The sequence below is a fragment of the Tachypleus tridentatus genome, chromosome 2, assembly GCF_004210375.1.
Source record: "Tachypleus tridentatus isolate NWPU-2018 chromosome 2, ASM421037v1, whole genome shotgun sequence".
Taxonomy (NCBI): domain Eukaryota; kingdom Metazoa; phylum Arthropoda; class Merostomata; order Xiphosura; family Limulidae; genus Tachypleus; species Tachypleus tridentatus.
Genome location: NC_134826.1, coordinates 92,761,970 through 92,779,299, shown reverse-complemented (window position 1 = coordinate 92,779,299; position 17,330 = coordinate 92,761,970). Strand labels below are relative to the sequence as shown.

Sequence of the window (17,330 nt, the reverse complement as noted above, 5' to 3'; positions counted from 1 at the left end):
AAGAAGTACAATAACTAATTTAGTATAAAAACAAATAATAACAAAGAAAAATATAGGCCTACTTACCAAACACAAAAGAGTTATTGTTTGCTTTCTAGTTTTCACAAGTTTTTATTTCTCATTTCCATCTGCATTCTAGTTCTTAAGTACCATTTTTCCACAGCCAGATCAATCTGAATGGCCCCCATGCTGAATAGCACAATCTTTTTCAACAGAAATTACACAAACTGCAAAACAGATATGCTTATGGCATTCATTAAACTGGGTAACAACATGGTGCCTTACTGTCAAGTGAGCTCATTCTATACAGTTACTCAACTGAAATCAGGATGACCAAACACTTTATTTATGATCATAGCTTTTACCATAAAGATTACATGTAATGAAATATTTAAAATTAAGAAATGAAAATATGTACATACCTTATAATTCTTTATCAAATAATCTTAAAATATCTTATTTGGATTACAAACATAATTTCATGTCTTTAATGTTTTATTTTTCTTTTCTGTCCTTTACCATTCATCATTTACTTCAACGCACGTCAACAGATGCCCACACACAATATAACAGTATTATCAGCAGAGATACTTTAGTCTCTGACAATTTGTTTTTGCTCTCACTTAGTAACATAAACCTTGCAGAGTAAGGTGAAGTTTAGGTTATATTTAAAAAATGATTAACACTTTTAAATGCAAAATTTAAAATATAAATAATACATAATTGAATGAATAAAATAAAGACATAAAACCTATATACAATTAAACTGTATCAAACTGATGTGTATCAAAGTGAGAAAAACACTAAATGTCACTGAAAGTAATACTCCAGCAATGCTAAAGAGTGGGCAGACACACTTGTTAAGAAATCCTGTATGTCAGTTTGAATATACTCTCTGAAAAATTGTAGCTTAAATTAGTTCTTTATATTTGTTAGAAAAATGTACTCAAATAAATAGATGTGGCTTGGAATTATCAATTCTAACACAGACTTTAGGCATGGCTACAGATAGGAAATAAGAATATATATTTCTTTCGTCTTTGAATTGATCTACAGGAATTTGAAACAGTAGTGGCTAAATAGCACTGTACCAGTAGTTTTGAGTCTAGACATACATATACAGTGCATTATTCAAAAAACAGAGACAAAAACTTACGAAATATGAACAATCATGTGTCACATGAAGTAAAACTAAAGATTAACTATTTTTTAAAGGTTTCTTTTGAAATAAAGAATGTAAAATGCAAATAACATAAATAAAACAAGACAATTTTTAATTTCATTAAAATACACTGGGTGTAAAGTGGTTTCATTAAATTTTGAATGTAACTCAGTTAAACCTTGTGCAAATGTTAAATAAAGTTTAAACTTTAAAAAAGTCTATGAACAACATTATTGAAAAAAGAATGAATTTTGAATAAAAATTCTTAAATAGATCTACTGTGCATAAAAGATGTATTATCATCTTGTTTGAAGGCCACTGACACATTATGATTACATCATACAGTAGTTTAGTTCAAGTTAAAACATGTCTTAAGTGGAGGATAGCTCAAGACCAGTAGCATGAAGAAAATGTCAAAAGCAGACATGCAAGAAACAGCTATCGTGTGAAAAGAGATAAGGATATCATTTTAGAACTTTGCAGTACTATTATTACAATTTATATCCTATTAACATCAGTGGAAATACTTGGTGCTGCAAACTGATTCACTGTAATACGTTTACATACTGTAAACCATTGTAGCAATATCAATGATGCAATCTCTGTAGTACCATCATTAGTCATAATTTGTAAATATACAGATTATAAATGGAAGAATCTAGAGTGAAAATTTTTAGTTTTAATGCTAGTTATAAGTTGTAATCATTCAGAAACCATACTTAATGAGAAAAACTTGTATTTATTTTGAACTTTCGGGTATCATACCATCAGAGTGTGTGCTTTTCTTACAGCAAAGCCACAACAGGCCATTTGCTGTATCCACTGAGGGGAATTAAACCCTTGATTTTACCATTGTAAATTCAAAGACTTGTAACATACCAACAGAAGAATCCAGAGGTAAAAACTTCAACATTATCATTAAATAATCAAGATAAAAGTTGTAATCACAGAGGTGTTGTTTCAAGGAGTAAGTCATTACAACTGACTATAGTTTGGTGCTTCACAATCTATTTAACTTATTCATTCATATTCTTGGCTACAGTTACATAAATCACAATGAAATGTATGATATTATCTTACCTGGTTGTTTTTCTCCAATTTTATACCTGATTCAACAATCTCTTCAGTTATTGCAGTGCTGATCATACAGTCGAAATTTCTTAATACCTATTCAAATAATATTGTAAGATTCACATTTTCAATTAAATTATTACACACAGGGTTTACAAGATTAATTGGCTATTCCATTATTTCATGAACAACTCTAACTAGCTTCAATGTAAACTTTAGCATCAAACTTACAAAACCCTAATGAGCATACCAAGTCCATCAAAGAACTGTTCAAAATGTGGTTTTAAAATAAAGCAAACTTAACCACAGAAGTTATCAATAACAAACTGGCCTATGAAGGATATAAACAAACAACATAACCCAAAATCAATAACAACTTAGCCAAAAAAAAAATTACAAAAGTCAAACTGGTCTTTCAGAATTACAAATCAGTAACCTAACTAAATCAGCCATAACAAAAGTTTAACTCCTAAAAGTGTATGTGGCTAATTGGCCAATTGAACTTTAGCAACCCAATCACACTTAAATAATAGCTTAACCAACAAGATTGCTGATAGCCAATTGGTCTATCCAGATTACTGATCATCAGCTCAAGAGTTTGATTTATTTTAATACAATTTTACTCTTATATGGAACTAAATTTGTAACATCTGTAAGAACAAATTCTAACACAGCTTGGTATTATTGTCATAACTTCAGAGTTTTTTCTACATCTTTACATTGTTCTTCTGGGTTATAAAGCACAAGATTATTAATGTAGTAAAAATGTACCTCTGTAATGAATAATGGTACTCATCTGAATATCAAATATTGTATCTGAAGATAGTGATAAATCTAACTTTCCACTTAATGACAACAATATGCAGAGAATGTCACTGACAGCAACTTAAATAACCCACCTATAACAAAAGTTATTGCATACCTGCTACTGCTATCTTTGCTTAATTACATTTTGAGCTCAACTGTAAAACTTCATGACATAAGCAAAAAGGAGTTTAAAAAGGTGCAGAACACCTATTCAAAGAAATGTCGTTGACTTTTGATCATTCTTGACCAATCCTTCCTACTATTCTTTTGGATCTTTAACATGATTTTTTAAAGACAAAATTTTAAGGGCAGTATCAGTAAATATTTGAGTTACACAGTTAAACCATGAATAAATTAAATAGAGACTAGTGTGCTTAAAGAATTAAAAAATAGGTATAACCTGTGAGTATGTATAAAAATGAGAGTACAAGTAAAACTTTCAAACATGTCAATGAAAGTATTACTGATGCATGTGTAGATTCCAGCTTCATATGCAGAATTTACAAGATTAGTAATGAGCTGTTAGCCAAGATTAGTAAGAACCCCCTCATACCTCAAATTCCTCAATAATCTGAAACTTCAGAACATTTGAACATCTGAATTTCATTGTCCCCAAATATTAACATTTTCCTATACTGAAAAAGTATTTCTGATAGCTTTTTACTTCTATTCACAGAATAGCATTTACTGACTTTTTCTGTCTTCTTTTTGTTCAAGTTTTTGCTTGCCATTAGCCTTGATACCCCAAACTACCCACATATACTTTCACATGAGGTAGCTGCATGATAACATGCAAATGAGCATGTAACATCCTCCCATCCAACAGGAGTATGACACATCCATCACAGCTGACCTCTTCTATGCAGTTTAGCCCAGCATCACTTCGAGATTGAACAACAGAGAAAATACTGGAAGTGGGATGTATAATAGAAGGTAAAAACTAATCAGAAATACATTTTCAGTGTAAGAAAATGTTAACTTTCAATACAATATGTTACTCCACAGCAATATGATGGGATGGAATAATAATAAACCCTTCAGAAAGTTCCCAAAGGAATCTGATGGGTTGGTGAAGAGTATCTAAAACACAACTGTGGGAGACTGCAACATTTCTTAGTCAGGTATAATCTTTGCCTATGAAAATAATGTGTCATGATAAGGATGGAATCATAAGAGGGACCCCAGAAACAATAAATCGACCCCTGATGTAAGAGTGGCTAGTGTGCAGCAGACTATAAGAGGTAGTTCAAATTCAACCAACACCAGTAGTACAATGATAAGAATATCTGGCCCATGATAGGAAGATGGTCCTCTTTGATTCACCTTGGACATTGGAACTGGAAAGGAATATCTTCCATTTCAAAAACCAGCATCATCATGATGGGTGAATATAACACAAAAACACAACAACCAAACATCAGGATGATAGAAGGAAGGCAGACGAAAATGTGCTTATTCAACTACAGTCCAGAACCAAACACCTGGGCCACTTACATTGGAGAACTTCTGTGGCTGGCCCAACTCCAACCAACACCAGTACCAGTATGACAACTGATATCTGGGTGATGGTAGAAAAGAAGACACCCAATGGGAGGCTATGAGCTCAAGATGGCAACAGGAAGTAGATGATAACCTGAAGAGCAGAAAATGGTGAGACAATTATGATAATAAAAATATGGGGGCAATCCTCATACCAGCATGAAATATATCTTCTATAGGATAACATAATCACACAGCCAGCCAAGGACATAGTAAGATGATGGATTTGATGAGAGAAGACTTGGAAAATATGGCAATCATTAGAAGATAGTAAAGAATAAGTCAGCAAATCCAATCCATAATAATAATAATAGGAGAAATATCACATTAAAGGAAAGAGTTTCAGTGAATGAACAAATGGGAACTACAAAAGGAACAGTTCAGGACATGTAATAGTGGACAGTCCAGACAGAACATAAGAGGTGATCTGGATCAGAAAGATAATAAAGATGAGAAATGGAAGGGAGAGAAGTAGAAGCAAAGGTGGATACTGAAAGGCAGATGTCAAAAAGGCAAGAAAGGAAGAGACAGAGGAAAACTATGACAAATAGACCAACAACAGGATACCTACCAATTATGTTGGTAAACTGACATAGAAAATGGCAAACAGAATAAAAAATAAGAGAAGCAACCCACAGGGAAAACCTGGCCTGTCTGGTATAGAACTCAACAACAGCCATACATGACGACAGAGTAAGGGAATGAAAGAATGTATCATACCCATGTAAGGATACCTGAGAAAGGTGTCAATAGGAATGGGCATACAAGTGGAAACTATGGCTACAATAGCTAAGTGGTGCCACCAAGAGGATGCAGCACAAAAAGAGGACATGAGGAAGAAAATGTGTGGGAAATAAGCACAGAGAGAAAAGACTCCAATCCTGACTGAGAGCATCAACAGTTATAGTCAAATGATGTGTAATTGAGAACAATAAACTGAAAACCTTAAAATTCAGTTGGGTGGCAACTGCATCCTGTTTTGGATAACTGAAGCAGCAAAACACTTGGGGGTTGAGGGACTGCTCTGAAGGGAGAATCTGATCAAAGCACAATAACTGAACCTTAACCAGATTCAAGGCACCTGATATATGATAAAACGAGTGGCTGTGGGCCCAAAACAGGCATTCTAACATGTGAAAACAAAAAGAACACATAATCAAGTGCCCTCTTGTTGAGTTCCAAAGAAAGGCAGAAGATAAGAAACAATAACTCAATGGATAGCAAGCAATTCCAAGAGATTTATATGCAGATGACTCACTGATAAACCAAATGCCTTACAGCTCCTGTGTATTTGGATACACACTTGGACAAGAAGAAAAGAAAAAAAAGTCCAAACAACAAGCTTCAAAAAACACGTTTGATAATAAAAGACATATAATGTTAGTGTTTACTAAATAAAGTTATGTAACACAAGTGTAATAAACAAAAAAATTAAATTCTTCTCTGAACATCATGAGTGCTAATCAAGAAGTGAAGTTGGGCTAAGGAATCAGTTGTGCTGGGAGTTGTATTGCATTGTTATTAGTAAAGGACTGTCATATGTTCATTTGCATGCTATCCCGTATCTGCCTCATGTGAAAGCATGTGAGGGTAAGTGAGAGTATCAAGGCTAGTGGCAAATGAAAAGCTATTCTGTGAACAGAGGCAAGATATCATATTGTAATTTATGGAATAAAACATACAGTTACTGTAACAATTTCTGGTTTACCAACTGAAAAAAATATTATTATTAGAAAAGATTTTCATCTTCTTGGTGGTTTTTTCCATTGCACCTAATTGTCACCTATGATTATTTTTATATGAAACTTAACTACTCAACATAAAAAATTTCAAACAGCAGCTCTTTTTAGTTTTGATATAACTGCCCTATATCTATCTCTTCTTTTACAGATTTTCATTTTAGAATGGGTCACAATTCTTCATACATGTTGCCCTCCTTCAGTCATCTTCATTCACTGCCAGGTGTTCTGTAATTCCTTTCTCATTCATGTCTTTTTTTTAATCCCATCTTTCCAACACTTAACTGGCCTTCTCTGTCTTCTCTTAATGGTTACTGGCATTTCTAATACTTTCCTTATTGCTTGTTCTTCTCTTTCCTTCACGTGACCAAACCACTTCAATCTTGCTTCTTTTATTTTTTCCTCTATTTCATTGCCTCCTGGCATTTTCTTATCATTCTCTTTGATAAATTTAAGTGACAATCTCAAAAGCCACTTCAGCATTCTCATATTTGTTCTTATCAACAATCCTTTTTTCTTCAGAGTCCAGGTCTGTAGAGGAATACCAGTCCAATCATAATCTTATACACTTTGGCTTTCAGTGCCCTTGTTAAACTTTTGTCACAAATGACTGATGGTATATTTCCTTACATTACTTCCAACCTACCTGGAATCTATTAGGTTGAGGAATAATTCGTGAGCATTTTTTAAATAATTTCATTCAAGCATTACACGCAAGACTATACAATACTTCAATGCATGAACACATTACACCCAAAACATTTATTATGATACTTTATTTCATGTAATACCTAGGTATATAGTATGCATTGTTTTAAACGAAATTGCAAGATATTAAATGCAAAAAGCAGATGGTGTCGAAAATGCTCGATTTTGTCCACTTGACATTCCATTTAATGAGCTGAAAATGAAAGCAAAAATTAAAGACATATGAAAATCAAACACACCATCTATTAGAGCAAAAAATTATCTACCAAATGACACAAAATATTTTGCGAAAGCGTTTCATTTATGAATATATTTTTTTAACTTGAAAAAACGCTCACGAATTATTCCTCAACCCAATATTTCTCACAGCTTTCTCACTTCCTCCTTCACTTTTGATTATACTTCCTTAGTACATAGTCTTCTTCTACCTGTTCTAGTAGCTTGGCATTCACTTTAAAGCCTGTTCTTTCTAAAGTTTTTAGCTACACTTTAACTTCTGTTTGTAAATCCTATTCACTCTCAGCTGTTAGAGCAAAGTCACCAGTGAATAACAGATTTAACAAGGGTCGCTTACAGCACTCTATACTTAATATTTTAGTGACAATAATGAACAGCAGAGGGCTAATGATTGACCCTTGATACAATCAGCATTTACTCCAAATCTGTCCACTTCTTCATACACCCTATTCATAATTGTTGTTTCTTCTTTATAATTGGGTCTTACTAGTGTAATTAGGTTTTTGGGCAACCTTTTGTTTTCAAGGTACCAGTATACTAATTCTTGTGACACCCTGTCATATGCTTTCTCTAAATACATGGTATAACCTCTTGTTTCCTGCAAGATACTTATACAATTGTTCCAAAATGAAGATTGCATCTATTGTTCCTCTCCCAGGATGAAACCTTAACTGTATTTCCCTGATGTCAATGACTTCCATTGTTCTCTTTTTTAGTACCTTTTCTTTCACTTTCAACAGATGCTTCACTAGTTTTACTCATCTATACTTTACACACTCAAGAACATCTCCTTTCTGTAGATGAGTATCAATAGGCTCTCTCTTCATTCTAAGGGTATGTACTTTTCCTTTCAGATGTTCTTCAACAGGGTCCATATGTATTCTACTTCATTATCTCCTAATTCCTTGATCTTCTCACAGAAATCTTCAATAGAACTCCCACCTTGCCTATATTCATTTTTCTGATTGCTCTTTGACCTTCACTCTATTAATGTCTAATACTGGGCTTGCTATTAGAGGCTCCTCCTTTAATTCCTATACCTCATTTTTGGTGTTAAGTAATTCCTTGTAGTAGTTTCCATCTCTGTTTTACTGCCTTTCATTTGTCCTTAATTACTTTGATCACTGCAATGTCTCTCTTTGCCATTTCTTATTGCTTGGCTATTCTGTATACCTTCTTCTCTCATTCTGGTATCTCCATGCTGTCACACCAATTATTATTTGACTCATTCTTCACCACCATCATCTCCTTTTCTTTGATGGTTTGTTGCAATCTTTTTGCTTCATCATCATGCTTCCTTTTGTTTGGGCCCTCATCCTTTTGTTTAGCTGCAAATGTTTTTGCACCAAAGTAAAATTCAAAGCAATTATTTCCTAAATCTCAGTGAGTCTCACAAATGTGGATGTCTAAAAACAGTTCACATAGTTTCAAAAAATTCATTTTATAATACAAAAAAAACACTAAATGTCAGTCATTAGAACATAATATCTCCAAATACTATAATTTAACTGCCTTTATATCCAAGTCATATACAAGTTAAAATTCTGTTAGATGTTCATAGAAGACTCTGAATAAAGAAACACTACAGCCAATTGTATACTTATGCTTCTTCAACTCAAATAACTATAAACAAGCTTCGTCTTGAAGAAAATATGCTCCTCCTATTGATTATAAGCATGTGTATCAGAAGGAAAAAGGAGAAGCTTCTTCAGTGAGTTTGACAAATTTACTGATATCTCGCCTCTTAGACATATCCGGCAACACTCAGTTACAAACTCTCTTTATTAACCTAAAAATTGGCCTAAGAAAGTTGAAACATTGTTCTGTACATTTTTACTTCATGAATCACAAAGTTTGTTTCCATGTCATGTTTACTGAGATATACTGAGAACAAATAGGTTTAAAGTTTAAATGTAGAACTAAAAAATTGTAATGTGCAAAAAAGTTGTGCCCAAATGGTATTACTATGCATCTAAAACTGATCAATTTTGGGATGCAAAATATTATTATACATTATTAACATTCATTCAGATTAAGGACTTGTAACACCCTCATGGCTGAAAGGGTGAGCATGTTTGGTGGGATGGGGATTCAAACCTGCAACTCTCAGATTATGAGTCAAAAGCCTTAACCACCTGGCCATGCCAGGCAAGCAAAAAGGAAAAGAAAAACTTTTCCTTGGTTGTTCCATTATTTCTGTTTACATGTTTACACTCCACTAAATTCTACTGTACCTTAATTTCACAGACTTCTTACCTCTTTAATTCATAGGATAGAAATTAGACCTATAAACCTTTAGAATGATGTTACTCGTACCTTATCTCTTCGAATCACAAGATACACATCGGAACCCAAAGCCTTTAGAATTCCACTTAACTCAACAGCAATATATCCAGCTCCAACAACAACAGTTCTAAAAACATCACATTTTCTAAACCAAGACTAAGATTATTTTCACCCATTAGTGACAAGGTTGATTAATATGGTTACTAAATTATTTTTTTTTAACTGCATTGTTTAAAAACTATCAGTGAGACTTACTTTTCAACTTTTTGAGTTTTAAATTATCATTTTGGATTGAAGTTATTAAAGCATAAAGGGATCACAAAATAATTTCACAAATTATCATAAAATATTCAGTTTCACTTCTAACTATTCTTTAAGACAGAGGTAATTTATTTGCTACTTTCCCCCTTTCTTCAAAAACCTACGAACATAACAACCCAATATAATTTTCCTTAAATACTGGTGTTAAAAAACAAAGGTTCTTTGTTAACCTGAAGATGACCTAAGAAGGTCGAAAAAAGTTCTGTACTTCAAGTAAAATTTTAATACCCATACAAGCCATCTGGAGAATACACTTCTACCTCAAGTGGGTTTCTCATCATCACAGATTTATCTTTGAGTCAATTTTATCTCAACAATTTCCATCCAATGAATAATTTTTCCTACAATAGTAACAAATTTAAGTGAGACAATTTGATACATTTTTATTTTTTTTCTCTTCTTTATTTTGCTAATTATTAGGAATTATAATAAGATATTTCTTTCCTTTTATTTAAACATTGAAAACAATTAGTACACATCAATGAAATAATCACTTGATTAGGATATTGGTATAAAAATCAAATTGCTTTTACTTCTTTACTTAATAAAAGCTTTCTTTATAAACAAATCAAATATCAATTTTATTAGTTATATATATAACTCTTCAATATTTGCATTCTTAACAATAAATCTAACACCAGTTTTAATTAGTAATAAAAGACACATCTGTATTACATTTTGTTTATTCATAAACCTCATACAAAAGTTTACCATGTTAGATTGATAAATAAATCTCATATGTTTTACAAGTATTCTTTCACCAGTTTTATTCTGAAAAAAAGCTCCACTCACGTGACAAATATATTTCATCTTTAGCATTAATTTAAGAGAAAGTAAAGAAAAAAAGCAAACAAGATGGTAAATATAGTTAACATGATTAAAATACATTATGCATTGTGCATGAGTAAATTATAATAGCTCAGTATTTCAGAATTATAAAACTGTCTTCAGAGATGGGATTTGTTTGTTTGTTAAATAAAGCCAAATTGAGTTATTTACTGTATCCACAATGGCACAAGGATTAGGAACTTTAGCTAGTTCTAAATTATATCCCTTTATGTTTATTTATTATGATGATGAAACATGATGCTTTACCAACACACAAAACTTTGCAGGTTACATATGCATAAGTATAAATTATATTAAAACACAACAGGATAAATTATCTGATCTTTAAAAAGTACTGAGTCACAAAGAAGACTTAGAAGATAAATCTCAGTCAGCTGTGGTTTACACCCTCACCCCCCAAAAAAAGGGTAAAGATAATAGGGTGGGTGGTGTAACTTTTGAATGTGAAAGAAATTGTTGTTCATATCTTTTATTAAAATGAATATTGACATGAAAGAGAAACAATACGAGTGAAAAAATAAAACATCTTTATTCATAATAGTATTTAAGAATTTACTTACTGACTGGCTTCTTGTTAAAAGTTTGCAATTGGCTGCAGAAGTTGAAAAGAACACTTCCAAAGTGTCCTTTCACAACAAGGATCAAACAAAGAATAAAAGAAATACCTGACTTTTAAGCTAGATTAAGATCAGTGCAGTATATCTCACAGTCCTTAGATTAATTACAACAATAACAATCCCAAATAATATATAAAAAGGGAAAAACCCCAAGATATGCTAACCTGTATGTGTAAGGCTTCTGATTATTGGTTTTAACCTATAACCTAATGAAACAACCCAAACACAAAACAAAATTAGATTGATATTTTCCCAATAAAAATTGGAAATGGTTATTTTGTTTACATTAGCATCCTCACTGTCCTGAATCACCATATTCATGAAACTTAACCCTTCCCATATAAGCTTGCCTGTCACTGATAAGTTTGCTTTTATAATTTATATAAAATTTAACATAAACTAAATTTTGTACTTGTTTTTATTCCCATAAGAGAAATTAGTGTATAGAGAATATAAAGTATTTAGTATACTCTTTATAGTAATAAAAGCAAAAACTCTGAAAAAAATATCAATTTTAAACAATGTAAATAAAAACATGAAAGAGTTCAAAATAAACACTGATTTGTAAAACAACTACACACCAAAGCACAGAAACCCTAAGTATGTATCACCCCTCGTAATGAGCTTATTCCAACACACAGAATAGATATATTCTATACCAACATCAGATGAGTAAAATACATAATTTCATTATAGTTCAGACCCCAAAACTTTTAAAGAACAAATTATAATATTAACTAATAGGTTATATGTTACAGTTACAATCTCCTCAGATAATACATAGATGCAGTAATAACAACATGAAGTCAACAAAGATTAATACACAGTCTCCCATAGCCAGTTAGTGAAATTAAATGCAAGACAACACAAAACAAGTTATTTTGGTAATTTCAAAAGGTGGAATAGGAATCTTAAAAAAATTACAAAAATGAGATAGGTAGCTTTAAATGAAAATGCAACTGCAGAATCCCTATTTCAATTCTTCTAATCATTACAGCTTTTAGATAGATTGTCAAAAATAGTGATTTGTAGCTAACGAAAATAATTTCAATACTATGTCTCAAATCTTAAGCTTGTTTGATTACATTTTTTATGATTGCATTTTCACTTTAAACTGTCTTGTTTCTGTAATTTTTTTAAAAACACATAATACCCTTTTTTAAATTAATAATTTTGAATTATCTTATTTCTTTATGTCCATCATGGACATAAATCTGTATAAAAGCAATTTTGCACCATTTGAAACAGTTTAATGATATTCAGTTGATGTATGATACTTTCTTTGGAACTTATAATAACGTTTGGATTAGTTTCATGTAGAATGGATGGCTATTGTTCCTGATATCATTGTGAAAATGTTGTCATTGATAGTGGTACTACACACATGATCATTATGATGCATGGAGATCAACATACCATATGTTATATGTATGCCTGGAAAAAAAAATGTATATCTGCTATATTTATACCCTGTAGCTGTATGGAAAGTCTGTAAACATTGGACTGGAGGACTATTGAACTACAATGGAAAAAAGCTAGAAATTAGGAGAGCAAGATTATTTTAATTATTTTATTGTTTACAAATTTCTTCATGTGAGTTGGTTGGTTGGTTGATTTAGTGTTTTATGGCACAAAGTAGCTAGGCTATCTGCGCCAAACGTTCGGTAAAAAGGTAAAAATAAATTAAATGTAGTAAAATACATAAAAGGAAATGAAGATAAAACAAAACAACATTGAAAAACAGAAAAAGCATAAAACCAATGTTGACACCTAGTCTACAATGTTAAGAGAAAAACTACAGTAATTCAAGTTGTAAAGGACTTTCTCTAGCAAAAAGGTAATGATCATAACCTGCCAGGAATATTAACAGGTAAGTACAAGAACCACCCTCAGTCACCTGAAGTTGGCCTTTCCAGTCCTGGTTCCGGGTTATGTGTCATTATGACCAGTACCAAAAGGTAAAGTAATAAAAGTGTTAAAAGACATGCAGCAAAAATGTAATAACAACTCGCCAGGACGACTAAAGGGTAGTTCAAACGGATAGTTCAAACAGCAGTGTTAGTCATCTGAAGTTGGCCTTTCCAGTCCTGGTGTTGAGTTAGTTAATGTTCTGGCCATTTTCCAATGTCAAATTGAACTAGAGAGAAGACACTCTGGAAAGGGAACCACAACTAAAAAGGTATAATGAATAAATATTCAACACTTAAATGAGATTAAAATGATTAATGGCCACTAAAAAATGAAAAACTCTATCAAGGTGGACAGTGTCACCGTTACCAATAACACTGTCCAATGTTACAGAACATGTTCAAAATAGTGCCGTCGTTGAGAGTCGTAATGATGACAAGAAAGTAAGATGTGGCTTACAGTGATTTGAGTGTTACACAAACTACACACTGGTGCAACAGTTCTAGATAAAAGAAAACAATTAGTTGAAAAACTGTGACCAATGCATAGTCTAGTTAGAACAACTTCCTCCTTCTGAACCTTATGGAAGCTAGAAGGCCAAAGCCCAATATCGAGTTTTATTTGGAAAAGCTTGTTGTCGTGTTGCTCACTCCAAGTGGACTGCCAGCTGGCATGGAGCCAAGCCTTGAATACATAGTCCATGTACGGAATAGGCACAGTGGTGATAGTGCTACAGCAGATAGATTTAGCTGCCGTGTCTGCAAGCTTATCAAATATAAGTTTACTGCGAATATCAACGTAGCCTAGTATCCAGAAAAACTGGATAGAAGTAGATGTTCATAAGAAATGGGCCAGTCAGTTTTGAATATCACCGAGAACAGGGTGTGAACCAATGTGAAGCAATTCCAGGGCCAGTAGAGAACTAAGCGAGCCAGTATAAATTAGCAGTTGGAGTACTTCTTAGCTTCAATATGATCCAGGGCAAGAGATATGGCATACAGTTTAGCAGTGAACACAGAAGCTATAGAGGGGATTCTGCACGCAACCACCGAACCGCAACAAATCATGGCATAGCCCATAGAATTACCTAGGTGGGAGATAGGAGGTTGTTTAATTTTGAGAAACCAAACAAGATAAGCAGTAACAATCCTCTCTAAGGTCTTACAGAGACAGCTTGTCAAAACAATTGGTAGTTTGAAGGAATCTTGGGATCTTTCCCAGGCTTAGAGAAAAGTAAGATAATAGCCTGGTGCCAGGTATTAGGAAAAACATTCTCCTGCCAGATCCAGTTAAAAAACAATGAGAAGAATATCAAGAGAAGCAGGAGAGAGATAGCTCAACATGTCATAGTGTACATCATCACGTCCAACATATGTATTGCCAGACCGATGAAGGGCAATTTTCAGTTCCACCAGTGTAAAGGGACGATTATAGTCTCAAAGAGACCGTCAGTTTGAAAAGAAAGAGGTGAACGCTCTGCCCGAGTCTTGATGGCCAAGAAGGTGGAGGAACAAGCATAAGTGCTAGATACCTGGCAAAAGCTTTTACCTAGAGTATTGGCGATGCTCCGGACATCAGCTACCTTTTGCCCATCAGAGAGTAAGACTGAGAGAAGGCAGAATTGTAGTGCCCACTAACCTTTCAAACCCCGTCCCATATGGCCTTGTAACTGGTGGTAGAAGATATGCCAGTTGTGAACTTAATCCAAGATTTCTTCTGGCTTTGACGTCTTACCCACCTAGCATGTGCACAGGCCCGTTGGAAAGCGATGTGGTTTGAAAGTGTGGGATATCTACGGAAAGTATCCCAGGCCCATTTTAAAGCCTTCCATGCCATGTTGCAGGCAGGATTCCACCATGGACGAGGATATCCGTGCAAAACGTGTTTAGGTTTTAGGAATAAAATGAGCAGCTGCTTGTATAATACAGTCAGTTACCGCTGCCACACAGTCGTCTATTGATGGCTGAGTCACAATGGCAGGATCAAGTTCAGCAAGAGCAGTGAAAGTGGACCAGTCTGCCTGATCAGCTTCCAATGGGGCACGCGGGTAGGGTGGCATAAAAAATTTCGGTACCGACTGACCCCACCCACCATGAAGCCCTACAAGGGGATGCACTACAATGTCATGCAAGGACATTGCAGCAACGCCAGGGTTTTGTGAGCACCATACCCAAACACCAACATCAGACACAATGTCCACAACACCCGTTGAGAACTTCCAACACTGGTACTTGGTTGACTCAAGCCCAAGTGGACCAGCCTACTGACCCAAGGTGGGCCACCCATCTACAGGAATTCAATGCAAATGTGGTGTGTTAGGGTTGGACCCCTCAACCACCAGGATCCTCTCTTCCCCTTCACAGGTCTCCATGCATAGCAAACACGTGGGTGAATGTTTAGATCCCAGAGGAGGTAATCAGAAAGAACAGAACCTTCCCTGGGAGGTCCCCCTCACCACGTACAGGAATCCACACTGAGGGGCTTCATGTGAGACTGGCAAACAAAGGTTCAAACTGACAGATGTTGTAGCCCCACCACAATGTGGGTTCAACTTCCACAGTCATCTCCAAAACCCAGGGTGCATTTTATATCCCACATTACAGCATATACTCAAGGGATCCTATTAATTTGTGCAGCATTTCTGATATTTTTAGGCTTGTTTTTGTTTATTAGAAAATACCATTAGTTAGAGGTTTGATTTTTATGTTTTTAACACAGTCCTTCCTTGTGGTTTAGTTTTACTTCACTTGATTGTTTAGTATCAACATTCTATACATATACACACACACACATACATATGCAGGCTTTATAGTTTTTTGAAAGTTTTAAAAAGTCATATGGATAGCCATAGGAATTTTTCAAGTTGTATAAATAGATGCATATAATATATATATTCAATGCAAATATAACACAATAATATAATTGTGTCATAATACAATTGGATAGGGGGTGAATGAGCAAGTGGAGCTAAGTACCTATCAAAAATACATTTTCAGTATTAGAAAATGTTAACTTTTGAAACGATACTATCTCCTTTCACTCAAAGCTAGAATCCCACAATGGGAAGGTGAAGGGGCTAGTGAAGGTTTGAAAACAGTCAAACAAGTGGAGAGCAACTGCTATGGAAAAAAAACCCAACAAAAAACAGATGTTCCACAAGTAAAATCAGAGGTACACCTACACACTTTTGGAAGAGTTATGGTCTTCATTCAGTAGAAAACACATAGTGAGCGGAATCAAATAGAATACATGACTAGGCCTTGAGGACCATACGTGAATTGGCCAAGTGCTGTCCACCTGAACAGAATATATCCAGGGTAAGTGGCTTAGGATATGATGTATTATGCTAAGTGCAGTCCAATGGCAAAAACAGCATGAAAGTGCCTTGCATAAGTTTGAGATAAAGTGCAGTACATTTGAGCAAAAAAACAACCAGGGAAAGTGCCTTGATTTTATATTGAAATATCCAAGCATGGTCAGCCTGGGAAAAACATCCAGGAGAAGCACCTTGTGTAGTATTTTTCATTACATATTTTGTACATCACAAATTGAAAGATCAACAAGTGCAGTTCACCCAGTTAAAAAACAACTGGGAAAGTGCTTTGTGATATGATGTAGTATGATAAGTGTAGTCCATCTGGCCTGAAAACATCCAGTGGAAGCACCTTGTATTGAGTATGAAAGGTGTGTTCTATCTGGTCAGAAAACATAAAGAAGTGCCTTGCATATAAAAATAACATGAACAAGAGCAGTCAGCCTGGTGCAAAGGACATCTGGGAGAACAGCCACGTATTTTACACCTAAATACAGGTATAGAGTGGAGCTCTAACTACTTGCTGTTTATATACACCATTTGTTACAATAAAAATTATTATGCTGTGGAAGCTCTTTCCAAGATAGCATTAGAATTAGGACTATTATATATATACATCTCTGTGTGTGTGTTTAAATTGCATTCTCTTGGTCTCTTTTGGGATTTTACAAAAATTAGAATGGCAAAAAGTACAATTAGTTATTATCATGTTTTGCCTACTCAGAAAAGTATCCACAGCATAACAGTTGTTGGGTTTTTTAATGTCTTTTAAG

At 34.0% G+C, this 17,330-nt stretch overlaps 1 protein-coding gene across 1 annotated transcript in view; it reads right to left on the bottom strand.

Moving 5' to 3' along the window:
* LOC143244552 (glutathione reductase, mitochondrial-like) overlaps positions 1–17,330 on the bottom strand; it is a 78,147-nt gene that overhangs the window by 28,618 nt on the left and 32,199 nt on the right. The window contains exons 6-7 of the mRNA XM_076489466.1: positions 9,580–9,676; positions 2,243–2,329 (exon numbers count right to left, since the gene is read on the bottom strand). Of these exons, the coding sequence (XP_076345581.1) occupies positions 2,243–2,329; positions 9,580–9,676 (184 nt within the window). The remainder of the gene's footprint in view (positions 1–2,242; positions 2,330–9,579; positions 9,677–17,330) is intronic.